Raw genomic sequence first — 20,570 nt, 5'->3', positions numbered from 1 at the left:
TATCCTTTACTTTATTGATAATAATACTTATTTATCATTTTCTTTTGCATTCATCCCAATGAATATTTTCATTGTCCATGGCATTCAACCTTGTTTTTGCTCCATAGAGATTTCTATTATGTATATTTGTAGCTCAAAATGTTGCTCAAACACTTGAGACCAAATCTTATTTTACTATATAAGGGTGTATTCATTTGCATCAACATTGTTAAGCTAATCACACAAGAGACTAAACATTGATCAAACTTCTATTTTTTTAACAAGCTAAAACTCACTTCAATTATAATCTTTCATATTTTCTTCTTGATAGTCCATTCTATCAGACATGATTCTCTTCAACCTAAGAGAGCAAAAATACAAGACAAGCTTCACGATGTAGTGAATTCACCAACTTACATTCTCATATTGTAGTCTAAAAGCTTAAGGCTCAAAAATAATTCTTGATCAAACCCACCACTAGGTATGACAACAATGAGAAAAAAATAAAAATATGAAAAAGAGCATCTTGTCATATTACTCACTTTCTCGCAACCTCAAAATCTCAAACTCAACCTCTTACCATGAATGAAATGAAAAATCTAATCTTTGGCCATTGAAGTAGTACATATACACTAGGTTATGCAAGAGTAGTGAATGGATATGAGATATATATACTTGAGCATCATCTTCAATATGAGATACAATAGTGCAATGCACTTACATTAAATATTAGTTTATTATGTTAATTTCTATTTTGTGAATAAAAAAGATTTATAAATCTAAAAGGCACATTAGTGCATACGTGAGTAGGGTAGAGTGACCAATACTAGAACAACTAACTTGATACAATATTTCCTCAAGTTATGAAAAAAATTGTTACTCTTTTGTCTCAAATGTGTTTGCAATATAAAGGGAAAGTAGCAAAATAAAAAATTGCTTGCATGATGAACAACGATGTTGCATTAAAGATCAAATATTAAATCATGTGGAACAAAACAAGGCCTGCGATTCTAAACAAGCAATGGTCAAATTCTACGATGAGATGAGGTTTTAAACCTTCATTCCTACGAAGTGAAGCTATCCACATCAATGTAAACCACTTGCCTCTCACACACTTTTGTGTCAAAAATAGGGATAAGAAAGCTGTCCCTCCCATTAAGCATACTGCCATCAAGAGGAGAAAGGTATTCAAACAACACATAAGTAAAACACGTATAGGGAGGGAGGGAAGGAGGGTTTATTTATGCAAAAGTGGAGAGAGAGAGAGAGAGATTTATTTCTGTAAGAAAAGTACTTACAATGGTACGGTGGCATGGTGATTTGTGATCTATAATTTAGTCTTAGTTCCAACGCACCAGATCACACTTGTTTTCACAGAACTTGTATTTTTAACTTTGCTTTTGTCATCATACAACATGTGACAACCCAACTTATATGATTAGCTCTAAGAAACAGACTCGTAATAAACAAATGTGTAAAGTACTCAGCTAGCAAGTGTTGCATGGCCTTTGATCAAGTGAATCCAGCATCTGATTAGGTGATTCAGTCATCAAACCTGATAAACTGTTCTGCAATTATAAGAGCTTGCCTTGCACAGACACGGATTTCACCCAAATCACTGAAGAAAGAAAACATGTCAAGATTAGAGTCATGAAGAGTTTACTATATTGATATCCAAGTTACCTTTGTAAAACCATTGCTTTTTTATTTGATTTTAAACAGAAATTGAAGAGAGCTCCATTGAGAGGTTCTTTGATTTACATCGAAAGACACTACACAGACAGAGATAAATGCAACTGAACTATCAATTATGAAAAGACATTCACGCATGTGCACACACTCCCCCTTATTAGTGCATTCTTTTTTCTTTTCCTTTTCTTCAAATAAGAGAAAACTTCATGTTAATAAGACAAAGGCACTCTCTCCCACCCAGCCTTACAGAGAAGCTTGCTGCAAAGGAATCAAATACGAGTAACAACATCAAAAGATCTAAGAACTGATCTCCAGAATCTTTCATCCACTTACAAGGGCAAGATATCAAGATTGTCAAGTCAACAAAGAGAAACAGCAGCAGCATAAAAGGGAGGGGAATCCTACAAAATGTGCAAGCCAACCTAGATGACATTAAGAAAGCTGAAGAGAAGCTCAAGGAGAAGACGTAGCTGAAATGGGTTGTGGTCAAGAAAGATGGAGGGTTGAGAACAATGATCAAAACAGGAGAACAAAAGAAGGGAAGTTAAAGCATTACACTCTCGGTTGACAAGTTCAGAGGCAGATTCCCACTTGGTAACACACCATATCTGTGTGCTCATGATTGACCATTCATGGACACATGTCATGTGGGCAAGTATCACAACGGAAAGACACCCATGAGTGTGAAATGTCCTAACACAACTGGCCGTGAAGCTGCAATAATCAAGAGGGAAGCTCTGAAAGGAAGACAACACACTTGGAAGATGACCTCACCAGGACACACAAGCTGCAAGGACCACAGGAGATGCCTGCCAGTCTATGCAGAGATAATGGAGTTCTCTGGGAGGGCATACTACTTGCTAAGGATTCCAATGCCCACACTGCCGGCCAGCAAGACCCTTTTGACATTTCAGAGCCCATGAGGAGATGGACTTACAGGAGGCAGAGGCCTCACCAGGACCTCACAGGATACAGCAGATGTTCCACCATATGGGAGACAACTCCTGAATCTACGAGCGCAATGCTTTGCCCTTTTTAATGGCATGCATGATGGCCATCATCTGCACGATCTACATGCTACCCGTTTTCAAGTACAGGTGATTACTTGATAGGCTCTCTCTATAGCACCTCTCATTTCACAATTCATTGAGTAGCCTTGGGCTAGTTGGCTGATGTTATTTACTGATACATCTCTGTTTAATGGAAAAGGAAAAACGATTCAAGAAGAAAAGAAGTACACACTACCCACACAGGGGTTGATGGCCTCTCTCTGTAGTACCTCTCATTTCAAGATTCATTGAATAGCCTTGGGCTGCTGATGTTATTTACTGATACATCTGTGTTTAATGGAGAAGGAAAAACGATTCAGGGAAAAAAAAAAGTACATGCTACGCACACAGGGCCAAGTACCTGAAAACAGCTCTAAGATTTACAAAAGCAGTTCTTAGAGACTTGCAAAGCTCAAGGGCAGCAGGAGTAATCCCATCTGATGCTGCTTGCTTCAAGCCAACCTGTGAACAACAATAGAGTTCACTTTATGTTAATATTTCCACATGAACACAACACAGCATTCAAGATCACTTCTTACCTTAAAAGCATTTGCAAGAAAGATCTGAAGTATTTGTGTGTCAATGACTTTATAAATTCTCTTCACATCAGCAAGATTACTGAAATAATTGAGCAGCTCATGAACTGTCCACTTGTTTGGATTATCAATCATATCTCTCTTCATTGGCTACACCAGTTCATGCAAAGTCTCAACATATCAGAAACAAATAACGAACTCGCATAATGCTTGACGTTTTCGACAAGGCTTCAAATATGTTCAACTTCTTTGTAATTTGATGAACACACATGAACAAGTCTTCAAAAAGTCTCAGAAAAAGAACATGAAAAGTTAGAAAGGAAACCATTGGTAGGTGTTTCAGAAAGTTGTGGAAGATAATCTTCAGTTTCAGATCAGAGTCTGTCATTGCCTTGTAGATTGAAATGAGGAGTCTCTTGTTAGTCCCATGTCATAGATTACAGAAAGTCAACTTCATAGATGACAGAAAGTCAACTAGCTAATACTTTAACTTTAATATTAATGCCTTTTGGTACCTGCAAAAAGGCCTCATACTTATTTGCCCCACTTAAAATGTCACCAATTACCTCCAACATTGATTGGCTGGAGAAGAATGTAGCAAGTCAACTAGTAAGCATTGTTAAGAGGATGAAACAAGATTGATCACAAAAGCGAAGCAGTTGACTACATTGCAATCCACAGACCCTTGAACTGAACCATCAATAAAGTATTACCATTGCAGATTAGATAGCTTCCAAGGGAGCAATTGACCTCGTACAATCAATGATAAACTTCTAGTAAAATAGTGAAGTTAATTAAGGTTAGTGACTAGCAACATTTAATCATTTAATGACATCTCGATAACTAAGTGTGGCTAGCCACCATGCAAGTTCAAGAGCCAATGCCCATATGGGATGCTTATGGGCTGACCTGATGTCCAAGGGGAATCCAAGCCAGTGAATATTGATTTTGTGGGGCAAGTGGATAAGCATTGTGCACAAATACGTTTTCAAACAAGGATGGGCACTACATGCACTCGGAGCTTGATTTAAGCCCAAGGCCATAGAAAGCTTATCTCCTTCTAAGGGGATAGTCCAAGATGTGAAAATTGGCCCTTAATCTAGTATCAACACCCCAACCCTTGATCACTCTTACACAATGAAAACCAAAATTAGACAACAAACTGCTGAGATAGACAGAGTTACAGAACAATGAAAGATACAAGTCAGAAACACAATGAACATGAGGAGAAAGATGAAGATATAAACCAGTACATAATGGCACATGTGCCATGAAGACCTGCCTGTAAACAGGCTGAGAAATTGTGCAAATAATGCTGATAGGCTGAAATTAGCCAATCCAAATCTCGTACAATCATCCGCCCAATGAGATCAAAGGCATACTTAAGAGTGCTTTATTTTTCAAAGAAATTTTTGGTCCAATCCCCTCCGCAATGATCATCACTAGGGTAAACAACAGAGTACGAATTGAACTACATGAAAAAATATAAGCACCCAAGCTGGCTGCTCTCAAGGAAGAATCTGTAGTATAAGGGCCAATAAAAAAGCCAGTGTGGCCCTCTACAACACCAAACCATGTGAGGAATCCTTAGCTGTGTCAAATTGCAAATGCATCTCCAAGTCTCCTCAGCAATGCAACGTCTCACGTATGTTATCAAAGCTCTGCCAAAGCCAACCCAGATGCCCACTACCACACTCCTTAGAGACATGGAACAGCCATTTTCTAGTTTCCTGTCCCAGTCCCATCCCATCCATACCAGCATGCTGCACAGCTCTTGAAATTGGACGTGAAACTGGATGTATGCACACGAGTCTTCCTAAAGTAAGCTGTAAGGTTGTGGTGGGCTGCACTGGAGTCCCACCTCCTGGGAGATAACCAGATGCTGTCCTAGAGATCGCCCTCATCCTGTTGGGTGGACTTAACTTTGTGTTGAGAAATATGCAATCACACCACTATGTGCCTCTTTCTATGGAACACCTACGCAAGGAACATGCAACTCAATCTAGGAAGAGTTGCCTTTATCCCATAGGCACATTGGAGGAAAGTGGTACCATCTTACAACTATAAAAGAATATACTTGACAATCATTTGAATAAGAATGCCATTGTACTTTGTACTTTCAATCTTGTCCATGTCTACTCAAGATTGTGTTTATGAGTCCAAGCTAATCTATCTTGGAACCTAATTCACTTGAGTAATAGTCAATGTATCCAGTCCATATCATTATGCTTCTTGTCACTAACTTCCAACCTTCAGAGCTAACCTTGCTCAAGATCCGTGTTTCTCAACATGGTATCAAAGCCATGGTGAGCATGGTTCAGCTTAGCTCACTGCTCCTCCAGCTCCTCACAATCCCTGGTCGGCTCAGCTACACAAGACGACTTCATCTCTCACTCCATCTTCACTCTACCTCTCTTGCCTGCCATAGCCAGCCAGCACCCTACTCTGTTGGAGCTCCTGGATCTCTCCATTCAAGCAAGATCTTAACTAGCTTTCTTCCAGGGATTTGTTCCTTGACTCAGGGCGCAGCTTTCTGTTACATCACTTCATAACATTGACCACTTAACAGCCCGGCATTGCAAATTTAGTAGCTCGCTGTCAAAAACAGTGCCACTCCTGGTTGTACAGCTGTCTCCATCTACACACGGTGTGATTAATCCTGTGAGCATAGGGCAATTAAAGGCTACTACCTAAGCTAACTTTCCACTAGAGGGTTTGTCAAATGATCGCTTCCACAAGGTGCCATCAACAAAGAGATGTCATTCCCTGGGCAGTGCAGCAGGTAGGACACGTCATTGCCACGCCAGGAGTCAGCACAGGTGCCACGTGGCCTGCAGTCCAGACAATTCAGACTGTGCAATCAGACAGATTTATGTCAGTCGGCTGCAGCCGACCTGGTCATTTTTGGCCTTTTCTTTTCTGCTATTTATAGCAGTCCTCCAGCACATTGTGATCACTTGTATCTGACAGAGACAGCCTGCTGGTGACAGACACCACACGGGCTGTCGGAGATTGTGGTCCTCAAGGGGGAGACATACATAGATATTCTCTCTACACCCGTGTATATTTCGCAATTCCTACACAGCATTCTACACTGCAGATTTTCTATGTTTCACTGTCTCCTCTCTCTTTTTTTTTTCGTAAAACTGTCTCCTCTCTCTCTCTCTTCTCTCCGTGTTCACTCTCTCTCAGTCTTGGTCCCACGCTTCTGCATCACTACACTCTGACATGGTATCAGAGCGGTGAAGACGGATTGATTGAGTGAAGAACCTACCTGAAGAGAAGATTTCAGCGTGACACAAGGCTGCGTCTCCAGCATTCGAGGGTGAGAGGGAGGGCTGTGCATCGGATCAAGGCTGAAGCGAGCGTGGGCGTGTGGGAAAGGAGTCCAACTAGTGTTTGCTGCAGGTTGTTGCTGTTTGAAGGGGAGGAAGGCTGCATTTTAGGCCTTCCATTATAGATTCTACCTTTTCATCGCCTCCGACGGCTGAAGAAGGTTCGGGAAGCAGAGGAAAGAGCCCTAGCAAGCTGCGTCTTCACAATCAGAGGAGGCTGCTTTTGCATTTGTGCAAACATTGCAGGTGAAAATGTCTACAGAGACTGACTTCGAGTTCCAGGCGATCATGGACCAGAAGATGTCTGTTCTACTAGCCCTTCCATCTAATCAAAAGCTCTATGGTGACAATTACAGCATCTGGCGAGTGATGATGTTGGCCATCCTGGAGTGTTATGATTTGGTGGAGCTTGTGATGGAGGAGATTAACTGGCCCTCGGTGAGAGATGAGTCCAAACTCTCTTCCAATGGTCGTGTGGAGTTGACCAAGGCCCAGTCTCATTGGGACAAACTAATGCCAAGATTCGTTCTTTTCTTTTTCTGTCTTGTACTACAGTTGTGATAGCTCACATCGAGCACTTGACGGTGGCTCAAGAGATGTGGCTAGAGCTCGACCAAATGTATAACCGGATGACCCTAATGAAGAGGGTTTCTTTGGAGGTGCAAATGCCGACCTTGTCCATGAATAAGTCTTATTTGCTTTGGGAACACATCAACAAGCTTCGGCAACTTCAGATGTAGGTTCAAAATGCGGGAAGCCTATTTCCTCCAAAGACATAGCAATCACGTTATTGGCCCGGTTACTGCCACGATTCGGTACTTTTTATTCCCCTCTTATTGCTTCAAGGCGGGAGTCGACTCTTCGATGAGAAGAGTTGGCTCCTATGGTCTTGGACCAAGAGGAACAACTGAAGGGACAGAATGCTTCCAAATCGGAGACATTGGTTGGTCAAGCCTCTCAAAAGAAGGGGAAGGACCAAAAGAAGAAAAAGAAGGACAACAAATCCAAGAAGGACAAGGAGAAGAAATCAACCTGTCATATTTGTGGTAAGACCGATCATTGGAAGAAGGATTGCCCCGACAAGGACAAAAAGGACACCAAGAAGAAGGACCCGAAGGATTCTAAAGCGGTGGTTGCACCCTCATTAGTTGCTTTCCTACACTTAGCGGTCATTGAGGACCCTACACTAAAGACTTCTGATGCTACAATAACAGCTCCCCATGCTCAAGAGTGGATCGTGGACAGTGGTGCCTCATGGCACATGACTCCTCCTGTTGGTGTTGCCCATTTGCGACCTTCGCATAGGCAAATTCTCATTGGTGATGGGAATAAAGGGCCATTGTGCTCTTTTATATAAACAGGGGTGTGAACACACCCTTAGCATATTGTACTTTCATATATATATATATATATATATAAACCTAAAGAGGTACACTCGTCATTGTACCCACAAGTCGAGCTCACACTCTCTCTACTCTGCACTCTCTGCTACTATCAAGCACTGTGTGTCTCGATCCTCGTGCCACCTCTGAGCTCAACAAACTGGTATCAGAGCTCGCAGGTCGTACACGCTTTCCGAAGTTGGCATCAATCGTTAGTATTCGGTAGGTGCAAGAGAGGTGTCGCTAGTGAGGAGGAAGTGTTGCAGGGTTGCGGGCAGGCAGGTGCGAGCTGGAGTCACTGGCAGGCAGCGGTTGGCAAATTTGACGGGCTACAGACGACCAATCGACAAGCAGGTATGTCCAGCGGGTGACAGCACACAGGCGGCAAGCAACGTGTAGCTGCATGACGCGGGCGCAACAGGATTGCGTGATGTGTGTGGCAGACGACATGACTCCGACAGCACGCACTGACGACGAGACCAATTAGCGACGGCCAACGCAGCAGCTGATGACAAATGCAGCAGCTGATGGGACCCGCATGGCACGAACGGGCGCTGTCAGCCCTGACAGGTCAGCGGACCCATCATCCAACATTTTTTTCCTTCAAAATTTTTTTGAAACTCCTCCCTCTAACTAAGGTTTACGCACATAACACACAAAGTGTAGATTTGTGCAATCTTGGAACGAAATTTGGGGCTTTTTTCGGATTTGGAAATTGTGATGCAGGACAAGACAATTTGTCTCAGAAATTGTAGAAATCTGTGACATTTTGCCTCCGACATTTGGGGTTTTTCATGTACATGCAAAATTGGGCTGAAATTTACCATTTTTCTCGATATTGATGCACATTGGACCCCATGCAAATTGGGGCTTTCGCTATTTGGGAAAACTTTGTGCGCCATTTGGTCATTTTATATACATGCGGGTTTAATTCCATGCAATTTGGACACCTAGCACTTGGAAAAATTTGGGGGTTTTGCTGAAATTGCTCTATTTTGGCAAAATTGGCTTGTTCTATGCATGTCAAAGACAATACAAATGTATGGTTGATGCTTTGAGCACAAAAATTTTGGGGCTTTTGACCATGCATGTCAAATTTTATACCCATGGGTACACGTACAACAGAAATTGCACATTAAAACTTGGGACTTCTCATGTAATGTGATGTATTTGCCCTTGGAACAGCTGTAATCAGTTGTGGAGTGCTGTAGCACATGGTTTGGTGCTTCTGAAAATTTACTTACAGATCTGAAATTTCTGCTTCTACGTTTGCTGGTTGGTACTTGTTTATACCTTAGTCACTTGTGTGACAGTTTGGGCTTGCATTTGCTGAATTTTTTGGTCACATTTGAGCTGAAAATCATGGTTGGAAGCAGTGACAACAGTAATTTCATGCACATTAAGAAGCTTGAAGGAGCACATAACTTTGCAGTCTGGTAAAAACAGTGCTACAATATCCTGTTGCAGAAGAAGCAGGCAAAGCCAATTAAGACCAAGGCAAAGCCCGCAGACATGGAACAGGAAGATTGGGATAAGTTAAATGAGCTTGCACGCTCAACCATTGAGCTATCGATTTTTGATGCCTTGCTGTTTAACATTGAAGGTTTGGATTCTGCATATGCTATTTGGACTTGACTGGAAGAACTGTATGCACAGAAGAATGCCGCAAGTAAAGTGTATTGGCTGAAAAAGCTTTTGGATTTGCGTATGAAAGAGGGTACAGCAATGTCTACTCACTTGAGTGAGTTTAACTCCATTTTCAACCAGCTGGTTGCCTTAAAGTTCTTGATTGATGATGAATTTAAGGCTACGTTCTTGCTTTGCACTTTGCCAGAGAGTTGGGATACATTCAGGACTCCTATGAGCAATTCTAATGTGATTCTTTTGTATGCTGATGTAGAGAGTGCTCTACTCATGGAAGAAATGAATTGGCAGAACAATGCATCCAGTAAGTCTTTCAGTGCTTTGCATACTAGAGGCAGATCACAGCAGAAAGGCAAATCTGATAGCAAGCGATGCAGTAAATCACGTGGCAAAGATGTTGAATGCCATCATTATGGCAAGAAGGGTCAATTTAAGCGTGACTACTACAAATGGAAGAAAGAGAAAGGAAAGGGCAAGAAGGCAGATGATAGCAAGGAAGAGAAGAAAGAGAGTCAACCTAAGAAGAGCAGTGTCAAAATTGAAGAGGTGAATGTAGTCACTCATGAAAGTGACAATGGGAATGACGTACTCTTTGTCTCTTCACACTTTGGTGTACATGCTTTACTTGCAGATACAGATGATGACATGCATACTTGGATTCTCGATTCAGGTGCTTCCTTTCATATCACCCCTCATCGTGAGTGGTTCTCTGCCTATACATGGGGTCGACATGGTGTTGTCCATCTTGGAGACAACTATGCATGTGACATTGCAGGTATTGGCAGTGTGCAGTTGCAGTTTCAGCATGGTTCTATCTTCACACTTCAGTATGTATGGCATGTACCTCAGCTCAAGAAGAGCTTGATTAGCACAGGGCAGCTAGATGACGATGGATTTCATACCACCTTAGGTGATGGAAAATGGAAGATCTGTAAGGGATCTAGAGTGATCGCTAGAGGTTGTAAAAGTGATACCTTGTATCCTCTCCATGTATCTAGTGTGAGTGATCATGTTGTTGCCGTGACCGAGTAGCCAAGTGTTTCTTTGTGGCATGGCTGGTTGGGACACATGAGTCAAACTGGAATGAAAGTACTCTCTCGTTTGGGTTACTTGCCTAGTCTTCGTTATGGTGATTTTGAGCATCGTGATCATTGTGTTTATGGTAAACATGCACAAACATCTCATAAAAAGTCTCTTTCGCTGAAATCTTCTCCTCTCGAGTTAGTACATTCCGATGAATGTCAAATACCAGGATTATTTTTAGAGGAAAAGAAATATTTTGTCACCTTTGTCGATGATACTACACGGAAGGTATGGATTTATTTTATTCGTAGCAAGGATGAAGTGCTTAACAAGTTTAAAAATTTATTGGCACTGGTTGAAAATCAAACCGATAAGACACTTAAGTGTCTTCGCTCTAACAGTGGTGGGGAATATGTGTCCGCGACCTTTCAGGCATTTTGTGACAGCAAAGGGATAAAGAGGGAGCTCACCACCCCCATAATCCACCCCAAAATGGCATTGCAGAGCATATGAATCCTACCATACAGGATAAGGTCCATACAATGCTATCTCATGCTGCATTATCCCATGGTCTTTGGACAGAGGCTGTTATGACAGCCATACACTTGATTAATCAATCACCAAACAGGTCTTTAGGAGGGAGGGGAGTTCCCCAATAAGCGTGATTGTGCAAGCCACCTTCATATGCTCACTTGAAAGTGTTTGGCTGCGAGGCTTTTGTGCACATTCGTAAAGAAAAATGCAGCAAACTTGAGCCAAAGTCTTGTAAATGCATTTTCCTAGGATATGGTGACGAGGGTTGAAATGGGATGTAGATTATGGGATCCTGAAAAAAGGAAAGTAGTACGCAACAATAATGTTATCTTCCGGGAAGATCGCATGCATAAACAGCCCGAAAAGACTGAGGAGGTCTGTAGGGTTGTATTCCGGGAAGAACTACCTTTTGGACAGCAAAATGTGCTTGTTGTATGGCAGCAAATACCTGCTGTAAATGAACCTGTAAATGCAGAAAATAATGCTGGAAATGATCAGCCAGCTATTGCCCATGATAATGAGCCACTACATGTGCAGGAACAGCCAAGACAACAAGCTGTTAATGCTGATTTGCAGGCTGAAATGCCAGGACAGCAAGCTGAAAATGCCCAACAGTCAGCAAACAATGATCATTGGGTTAGGAGATCATCTAGGGCTACTAGACAACCTGATAGATGCATTCCTGGTGCAAAAAATCTGGCTGATTATATCATGTTGACAGACTATGGTGAACCATCTTGCTTCAAGGAAGCAATGGACAGACATGACAGCAAGAAATGGTATAAAGCCATGTTGTCAGAAATGACTTCGTACTGTTGTCTAAAGGGCAGAAAACACTTCCATGCAAATGGGTTTACAAGATGAAGGTCACTTCTGATTCCTGACCAAAGTACAAAGCAAGATTAGTTGTGAAGGGGTACAAGCAAGAACATGGAATTGACTTTGATGAGATCTTCTCTCCTGTAGTCAAAATGACTACATTGAGAATCATTTTGGGCTTGGTTGCAGCTGAAGATATAGAGCTCATACAGATGGATGTAAAAGACTGCATTCTTACATGGTGATCTGTATGAAGACATATTGCAGCAGCCTGACGGGTTTGTGGAAAAAGGAAAAGAGAAGATGGTATGTAAACTCCAAAGGAGTTTGTACTGAAACAAGCACCAAGAGAATCGTATCATAAGTTTGATACATGTATGCAGTCTCAAGGTTTCCATAGAAGTCAAGTGGATCACTACTTATACACCAAGAAGGCAACAGATGGCACCCTGATTATCTTGGTTCTGTATGTTGATGACATGCTGATTGCTAGCAGGGATACTCATGCCTTGGACTCACTGAAGCAAAGTCTTCATGGCAGCTTCGACATGAAGGATCTTGGTGATGCATATCACATTCTTGGCATGCGAATACTCAGAGATAGGTCAAAAGAATTACTCTATCTATCACAGCAAGAGTATATCTCCAAGGTTTTGCAAGGTTTCAATATGGAGGGGGGGGAAATAATTGGGGTTCCATTGCCTCCATATGTGAAACTCATTGCAGAGGACAGCCCTACATCTAATGATGAGAAGGCTAAAATGGCCAAGATACCACATACTTCAGCTGTTGGCAGTTTGATGTATGCTATGGTTGCTACACATCCTGACATTGCCTTTGCAGTGGAAATGGTTAGCAAATACATGGCAAACCCTCGTAAAAAGCATTGGGAAGCAGTGAAAGGTATTATGAGATACCTCAAAGGCACAAAGGAGTTGTGCATTTGTTTTGGAAAGCAGAAGGCATCTGTTGTTGGCTTTACGGATGCAGACTATGCTGGTCATACGGATTGCAGGAAGTCCACTTCTAGGTATGTGTTTACCTTCATAGGAGGAGCAGTCTCTTGGATCTCCATGCTACAAAAGTGTGTTGCATTGTCCACTACAGAGGCAGAGTATGTGACTGCCACTGAGCCATGCAAGGAGGCTTAATGGCTTTCACGACTAGTGGGAGAGCTTGGCATTACAGAGTTACCTGTTCTCCATTGTGATAGTCAAAGTGCTATGCTAGCACGAAATCCGGTCATTCATACAAAGATGAAGCATATACAGGTGAAGTACCACTTCATTGGAGATGTACTTGACAACAAGAGCATTGAGCTTGTCTAAGTGCATAATCTTGCAAACCTTCTCACGAAGGGTCTTGCAACAAAGCCGTTTGCTCATTGCTGACAGATGATGGGAGTTGGATAGATATATGTATTTCAACTTTGTACATGCCTAGACTTACTTGATTCTTTTCTCCTCTTAAGGCACATTGCCTTTAGGTGGGAGGTTGTTGGAAATAAAGGACCATCGTGCTCTTTTATATGTGCACGGGTGTGAACACAATCCAAGGTTGCCAGGTATGAAAGGTACGATTCGGTACGGTACGATAAAATAAGGTACTAATTGGTACCTTATGATTTTATAAGACACGGTACGATATTAGTATGAAAAAAAAACAAAAACTTGGTTATTTTGGATTATAGATAATAGAACACATGTTTAGAGCTAAAATAGCAATGTCACTTGAGTTAATAGGATGAATACATGAGGATAACAAGGAAAAACCTCATGCACAACATACGCAATGCGCTACTAAAAGACAGATGGAAGTATATATGTAATACATCAAAGAACAAAGTAAAGTTTAGGGTGGATGGACAAACAGGCTCTTCATTCTTAAGTGTGTGTGTGTGAGACGCGAGAGAGAGAGAGAGAGAGAGGCTTGGCAGTTTGAAAGGAGAGAGAGAGAGAGAGAGAGGAGGGGGGAAGGGATGCTCTTGGAATTGCATACTCATCTTGGAAGTTGGGAGAGAGAAAGTGTGTGTGTGTGTAAGAGAGACTTGGAATTATAAAAATAAACATAAGGCTTAGGAGTTGGAAGATATTGTATCGCCTAGTCTTCAGAGGCCAAAAATAGCCTGTTTTTTTGTATAAAATGATGCAGGTATGAACCGTACGGAAGTACGAATGCAACTACGACACCCTTAGCACATTGTACTTTCATATATATATCTATCTAAAAACCTAAAGAGGTAGACTCGTCATTGTACCCACAAGTCGAGCTCACTCTCTCTCTACTTTGCACTCTCTCTCTCTCTCTACTACTATCAAGCACTGCGTGCCTCGATCCTCACGCCACCTCTGAGCTCTGCACAGGTGTGAACACACCCTTAGCACATTGTACTTTCATATATATATATATATATATATATATATATATCTAAAAACCTAAAGAGGTATACTCATCATTGTACCCACAAGTCGAGCTCACTCTCTCTCTACTCTGCACTCTCTCTCTCTCTCTCTCTCTCTCTCTCTCTGCTCCTATCAAGCACTGCGTATCTCGATCCTCGTGCCACCTCTGAGCTCAACAATTGGAGACAGTTCTGTGTCTATTACTGCACGAGGTGAGATGCAGCTGATTCCAGATGGACGTGGTGGTACCCACACTTCCGAGGTGTTGCATGTGCCAGGTTTACGGTATCGTTTGCTTTCAGTTCATAAGATTTGTTCTCTTGGCCTCTTGGTGGAGTTTGACAATGATGCTGTTCGAGTTTTTGATCGTGGATCGAGGAAGGTTCTCTCTTCAGGGTATGAGGAGAACGACATTTACAAATTGAAGTCTTCTATAGCCCTTATCTCTCTTCTTCTTACCTCTCACTCACAGCCTGAGCTATGGCATGCTCAGTTTGGCCACCTGAACTATGAGTACCTTCGGAAGGCGTCGCGAGGATCCTTTGTTCGAGGTTTACTGGACATAGTGGTGAGCCAACAGCCATGTGTCTCCTGCATTCATGGGAAACTGCATCAGGATGTGATTCCCAACAAAGCTTCGAGACGGTCTACTTCCCCTATGGAGCTTGTATCAACGGATCTTTGTGGCTCGATGATGACCTAGTCCCTCAAGGGGAGCTTGTACTTCATGTTGATCGTAGATGACTACAGCAGGATGACATGAGCCTACTTCTTGACGCTGAAGTCAGAGGCTTTTTCCCACTTCAAGGATTGGCTTCTCTTCAAGGAGAACCAATCTGGTCAAAGAATGAAGACCTTGCGATCAGACAAGGGTGGTGAATTTGTGTCTAATGAGTTTGCTCGTTTTTGTGCAAATAGGGGCATTCACCAGGAGTTTGCTAACACCAACACTCCTCAAGAGATCGAGATGGCGTGCACCATGATGGAGCACCAACAGACATCTCAATTTCTGTGGGCCGAGGCAATGGCTATGGCAGTTCACATCCTCAATCGATCTCCCACTTTGGCTGTTGACAGCGCCTTTTGAGGCTTACTTTGGGACTAAGCCTAATGTCTCTTATTTCAAGATCTTTGGGTGTGACGCTTATGTGCACATCCCGAAGACGCAGCATGACAAGTTTGAGGCAGTTTCCCGACGACAGGTTTTTGTTGGTTACAGCTCTCAGTCCCAAGGTTATCGTTTATTTGATTCCGTCAAAAAGCGAAATGTCTACACGAGCCGAGATGTGCGGTTCGTGGAAGTTTCAACCGCAGAGGGGAGTGAGGAGCACCCCGTTCTTGGAGATCTAGAGGAGAGTTGGGCTCCCGAGACAATTCCTTTGGAGCCAGAGCCTCTTGATGGATATTCTTCTTCGGATTCAGAGTCTTCCTCTCCACCGGCCACCCCAGTGGAGCTTCCGCCAATGGATGTACCCGAATCTTCAACAGATGTAGAGCAACAAGAGATCCGGCCTCCTCATTGGGCCCGTGACACGCTCCAAGATTCAAGGATCGAGGGGGTCCCTGAGGAGTGGGAACTGCAGGATGGACCGCAAAGGTCACGGAGGAACCAAACAAATTCTACAGAGCTTGTTTGCTCTAACTATTGTTTGATGACCCGTGTTATGCAAGATCGAGAGCCCACTTTCGTGAAGGCAACTTTGCAGTCTGACCATTAGCAAAAAGTTATGGAAGCCGAGTTGGAGACTATTGAGAGGAATGGTACTTGGTGCCTTGTGCCTCGTCTCTCTCACAAGAAGGTGATTGGCATCAAGTGGATCTTCAAGACCAAGTACCTTAGCGATGGTTCTTTGAACAAGCACAAGGCTTGCATTGTTGCTAAATGTTTTGCTCAATGCCCAGGCATTGACTTTCATGATACTTTTGCTCCCACTGTTCGTATGGTGACTATTCCAGTTATTCTTGCCTTGGTTGGCCATAGAAGAGGGCCTGTCTATCAGTTGGATGTGAAGTCGATCTTTCTCAATGGTAACTTGAAGAAGGAGATTTATGTAGAGTAGCCTCCTGGCTTTGGATCCTCAAATGAGAAAGTATACAAGTTGAAGAAAGCCTTGTATGGCCTAAAGCAGGCTCTGCGTGCATGGAACGAGAAGATTAACTCGTTCCTTCAGTCAAAGTCGGGATATCAGCACTCCAAGGCCGATCAGCAACTTTATGTACACACTTCCGAGGCTGGTCGTGTGTTGTTTGTGTTGTATGTTGATGATTTGATTCTTACAGGTAACCATGCACAGAAAGTCCAAGAGACAAAGACAGCTTTACATCACACGTTCAAGATGACGGACTTGGGGCTTCTTCATTTCTTCTTGGGTTAAGAGATTTATCAGTCTCAGAGGGGGATTTTCATCTCTCAACAGAGATACATTCAGGAGCTCTTTGTGACATTTAAGATGGAGACTTATCGGACCATTTCTACTCATATGGATCCAAACTAGAAGGCCACTTCACACTCAGCTTCTCCCTTGACGGATGCTTTCAGCTACCGTCAACTAATTGGCTCCTTAATTTGGCTACTCAACACTCGTGTTGATCTTTGTTTTGCTATGGGTCTTTTGGCGGGGTTCATGAGTGAACCCAAACAGGTGCATTGGCAAGCTGCCCTACGGATTCTTCGGTATTTGTGGGGGACCTCTAACTTAGGGATTTCTTATGCCGTAGGTACAGATGTTTCAGATCTTGTTCTTGCAGGTTGGAGAGACTCGGATTGGGCTAGCGATATGGACCACCAACGGTCTACTACAGGCTATTGTTTTACCTTTGGTTCAGGTGTTATCTCATGGAGTAGCAAGAAGCAACCCACAATAACCCTTTCTTCTACTGAGGCGGAGTATCGGGCTGTGTCTTCCACTACATGTGAGGTTGTGTGGCTTCGGAGATTGTTGGAGGAGCTTGGCTGCCCCAAACTCATCCTACTCTTTTGCGGTGCAACAATGAAAGTTGCATTGCCTTGGTAAGGAATCCTGTATTCCGTACCTGGACGAAGCACATTAAGATCCAGTACCACTTCATTTGGGAGAAGCTTCTAGATGGGACCATTGATGAGGAGTATTGCAAGACAGAGGATAATCTTGCAAATTTGTTTACGGAGGCGCTTCCCCATGCTCTTCTTCGGAGACATGCCACATCCCTCAGTCTTTTGACCTGTCCAGAATCTGATAGGGGGTGTTAGAGATGTCATTTCCTGGACAGTGCAGCAGGCAGGACACGTCATTGCCACGTCAGCAATCAGCGCAGGTGCCACGTGGCAGAAGCCTGCACAGTCAGACAGTTCAGGCTGTGCAGTCGGACAGATTTATGTCAGTCGGCTGCATTTAATGCGGCTGACCAGAGCCGACCTGGTCATTTTTGTCCTTTTCTTTTCTGCTATTTATAGCAGTCCTCCAGCACATTGTGATCACTTGTATCTGACAAAGACAGCCTGCTGGTAACAGACAGCACGCAGGCTGACGGAGATCGAGGTCCTCAAGGCGGAGACATACAAGTATTCTCTCTGCACCCATGTATATTTCTACATTCCTATACAGCATTCTACACTGCAGATTTTCTGTGTTTCACTGTCTCCTTCTCTCTCTCCCTCTTCTCTCCATGTTCACTCTCTCTCAGTCTTGGTCCCACGCTTCCGCATCGCTGCACTCTGACAGGAAGAGGGGGCCAAACGCTGGAGAATGGGAAGTGTGGGAGAGAAGAGAGGAGAGATATTGCTTCTGGGTAGAGAGAGGGGAATTGCAGGAGGGGAGACAGAGGATTAAAGAATAAGGAATAAGGAGCTGAGGTAGAGAAATTAAGGGGGCAAAAGGGGAGGCTCGAGAGGCACAGGAGGGGGAGAAAGAGGGTTATAAGCAGGCTGTAGGACTAAAGAAAGAACCAAGGAGGAAAGGGGGGAGGGGACTACAGATAGGGGCACAGCTGAGGCAGACAGGCTGGATTCATTGAGCAAGAGGGAGGCAGTGGACTGGAAGCAGTGAAGGGCAGAGTTGTAATGAGCTGCCCAGAAGTAAAAAGTGAGCAGGAGGTGAGTGGATAGGAAGAAAGAAGGTGGCAGACAGGAAGGTGGGCAGTGTCAGTGCTAATGGACGCAAGGCAGAGGTGAGCACCAGGCAGGTGCAAGAGCATGCAGCAAAACCAAGAAGTGGGTCTCAGTGGTCCACTATTATCACATGTCCCCCTCTGCTACTAGCTGTCTGGAAGAAATAGATGCCCAGACAGGGATGCCTTTCTCTAAGGAGCTCCCATATTCTTTACAAGAATGTCACCAACTGGTACAAAGCTTGTTGGTGCAGCACCCATTTCTGTTCCAACAATAATTTGCAAATTGCAAGGACTCTTCTGCTATCATCATAACAAGCTCACTCCAATGATTGTCATCCATGATAGAAATCCTCTTGGGCCCATCTTTCTTCCTCGTGTAGCAGAGAACAGGCCACCAAAAAAGGTGAACCATATAAGAGCATTGGCATGTCAAGCATGTTAACAACCGTGGCTTACTGCACAGCACTTGATACTGGATGTATGCACACCGGTCTTCATAAGGTCCACTGTAATGTCTGTCAGCACAGAAAGACTGCAATGCATCTAAGTGCTGCCACAACCCTTTAGGAAATTCCAAAATGAGCATAATAATATCTGTGTCCAGCTATATAGTCATCCATACCCCAGCAAGACTCTTTCAAGCCTCCCAACACATCAAAAAAAATCAGAAACCCTCCCAGACTCAGAGCTTTTGTCCCCTGCCTGTCACTGACACTTACATTGGGTTTTGTTAGCTAGCAAATACAAGTTATCTAACACATTAGTTGAGCTCTACACAAGCAGAAAACTTGCCTAAAGGTATGCCACCGAGCTTGAAACACATAAACACACATCACCAACTTCCATCATGAACTCAGTACTGATCATTTCAACATAGCCAGCAAGCTTCAGGCATTTTCATACCTTGAAAGGTCATGTTTCCCTTTCCTTGGGCTTGCATGTACCCAACTAGCCCTTTCCACGTCAAGTTCTATACACTGATAAAGATATCAGTCTGATTGCCCAGTAAAAGTAATTAGAGTGAAAACTTGGATGAGCTAGACCAAGAAAGCTCACCATTTCTAGCAGGCGCTCCAAAGATAAACATAAATCATTCAGATCCAAGGTGCTGGTTCCCTCTCTATAGAGACCACAAGCTGCAATCAGATGCAACACTTGTTTGGCCAGTTCTTTTTTCTGGTTTGATGCCTACAAAGAACGCATGAGCATTAATTGTTTACATACAATGTTGATCCACAGCATCAAACTAAAAACCCAATACTAGGAGACCAAACTGTGAAAATAACTGGAAGATTGAAGTAAAAGTGAAAAATACTCAAACCTTGAAATGCTGGAATAAGAAAGAGTTTGAAAGAGTTTCCCTCTTCTGATCAGCTTTCATATGTAAGAAAACAGACATCACTCAATTCAGACATTTTTTCTCTTTTGTATATTTTAAAATAATGGAAGAAGTGAAAACCCGCATCATGAAAGTAAAAGTGAAAATGTGCTCCCACACAAAAAGAAATACTTTTCACTTTCATTATTCCTACGAACTTTTAGAACTCACATTTAAATACTTCTAGTCGACATCTGAAGTCACACTCAAGCAGGCTGAAGAGATATTTGAATTTCAGCAGGAGACCAATGGTCTGAGGCAGCTGCAACCATTTCCAAAAGCATGCATATACAATACACAACATTGCTACATTCAAGAAAACCATAAACTGAGGAATGAATGACTTTACCTTTTCATTGGTAAATTCTGGAATTTGCTGGAGTGACCCTTTTGGCTTAACATCCCAAAATTCTGAACCAATATTTGATTGGATTGCTTGCAACACAGAAGTGAACTCCTGCAAAGAAGATGAATAAAACAATTAGTCGGGTTGCAAAGCCTTAGACGTTGCTATAACTTCACTCAATCCACCATGAAGCATCAGAGGCCATTCAAGCATCTACTTTTCATTAAGAATCTAAAGCACCTCAAACCAGACTGCTGAAAGAGATATCTTAAGTCGGACATCAATCCAAAAATCCTAACCCTGACCCTAACCCTACAGTTAATCAAAACCATAACCCTCAATATGTAGTTATTGCATATGCA

At 42.9% G+C, this 20,570-nt stretch overlaps 1 protein-coding gene across 7 annotated transcripts in view; it reads right to left on the bottom strand.

The window, feature by feature from the left end:
• Positions 1-926: 926 nt before the first annotated feature.
• The window catches only part of SNI1 (negative regulator of systemic acquired resistance (SNI1)), a 51,402-nt gene continuing 31,758 nt past the window's right edge, over positions 927-20,570 (bottom strand). For 4 of the 7 annotated variants that reach the window (XM_087675700.1, XM_087675705.1, XM_087675704.1 and 1 more), the window contains 10 exons: positions 20,212-20,319; positions 20,034-20,124; positions 19,806-19,858; positions 19,541-19,672; positions 19,388-19,461; positions 3,772-3,838; positions 3,582-3,647; positions 3,260-3,406; positions 3,082-3,182; positions 1,212-1,597 (listed from right to left, as the gene is read on the bottom strand). In XM_087675700.1, the coding sequence (XP_087531826.1) occupies positions 1,522-1,597; positions 3,082-3,182; positions 3,260-3,406; positions 3,582-3,647; positions 3,772-3,838; positions 19,388-19,461; positions 19,541-19,672; positions 19,806-19,858; positions 20,034-20,124; positions 20,212-20,319 (915 nt within the window). In that variant the 3' untranslated portion in view covers positions 1,212-1,521. Of the gene's footprint in view, positions 1,144-1,210; positions 1,598-3,081; positions 3,183-3,259; positions 3,407-3,581; positions 3,648-3,771; positions 3,839-19,387; positions 19,462-19,540; positions 19,673-19,805; positions 19,859-20,033; positions 20,125-20,211; positions 20,320-20,570 lie in introns of those variants that run through there. The other 3 variants (XR_015690510.1, XM_087675702.1, XM_087675703.1) reach the window with 3 other exon arrangements.

The sequence above is a fragment of the Lygodium microphyllum genome, chromosome 4 (assembly GCF_053477565.2).
Source record: "Lygodium microphyllum isolate KBCC chromosome 4, Lygodium_microphyllum_v1.1.10, whole genome shotgun sequence".
In the NCBI taxonomy this organism is placed as follows: domain Eukaryota; kingdom Viridiplantae; phylum Streptophyta; class Polypodiopsida; order Schizaeales; family Lygodiaceae; genus Lygodium; species Lygodium microphyllum.
This window is presented reverse-complemented; position numbering and strand designations above follow the sequence as displayed.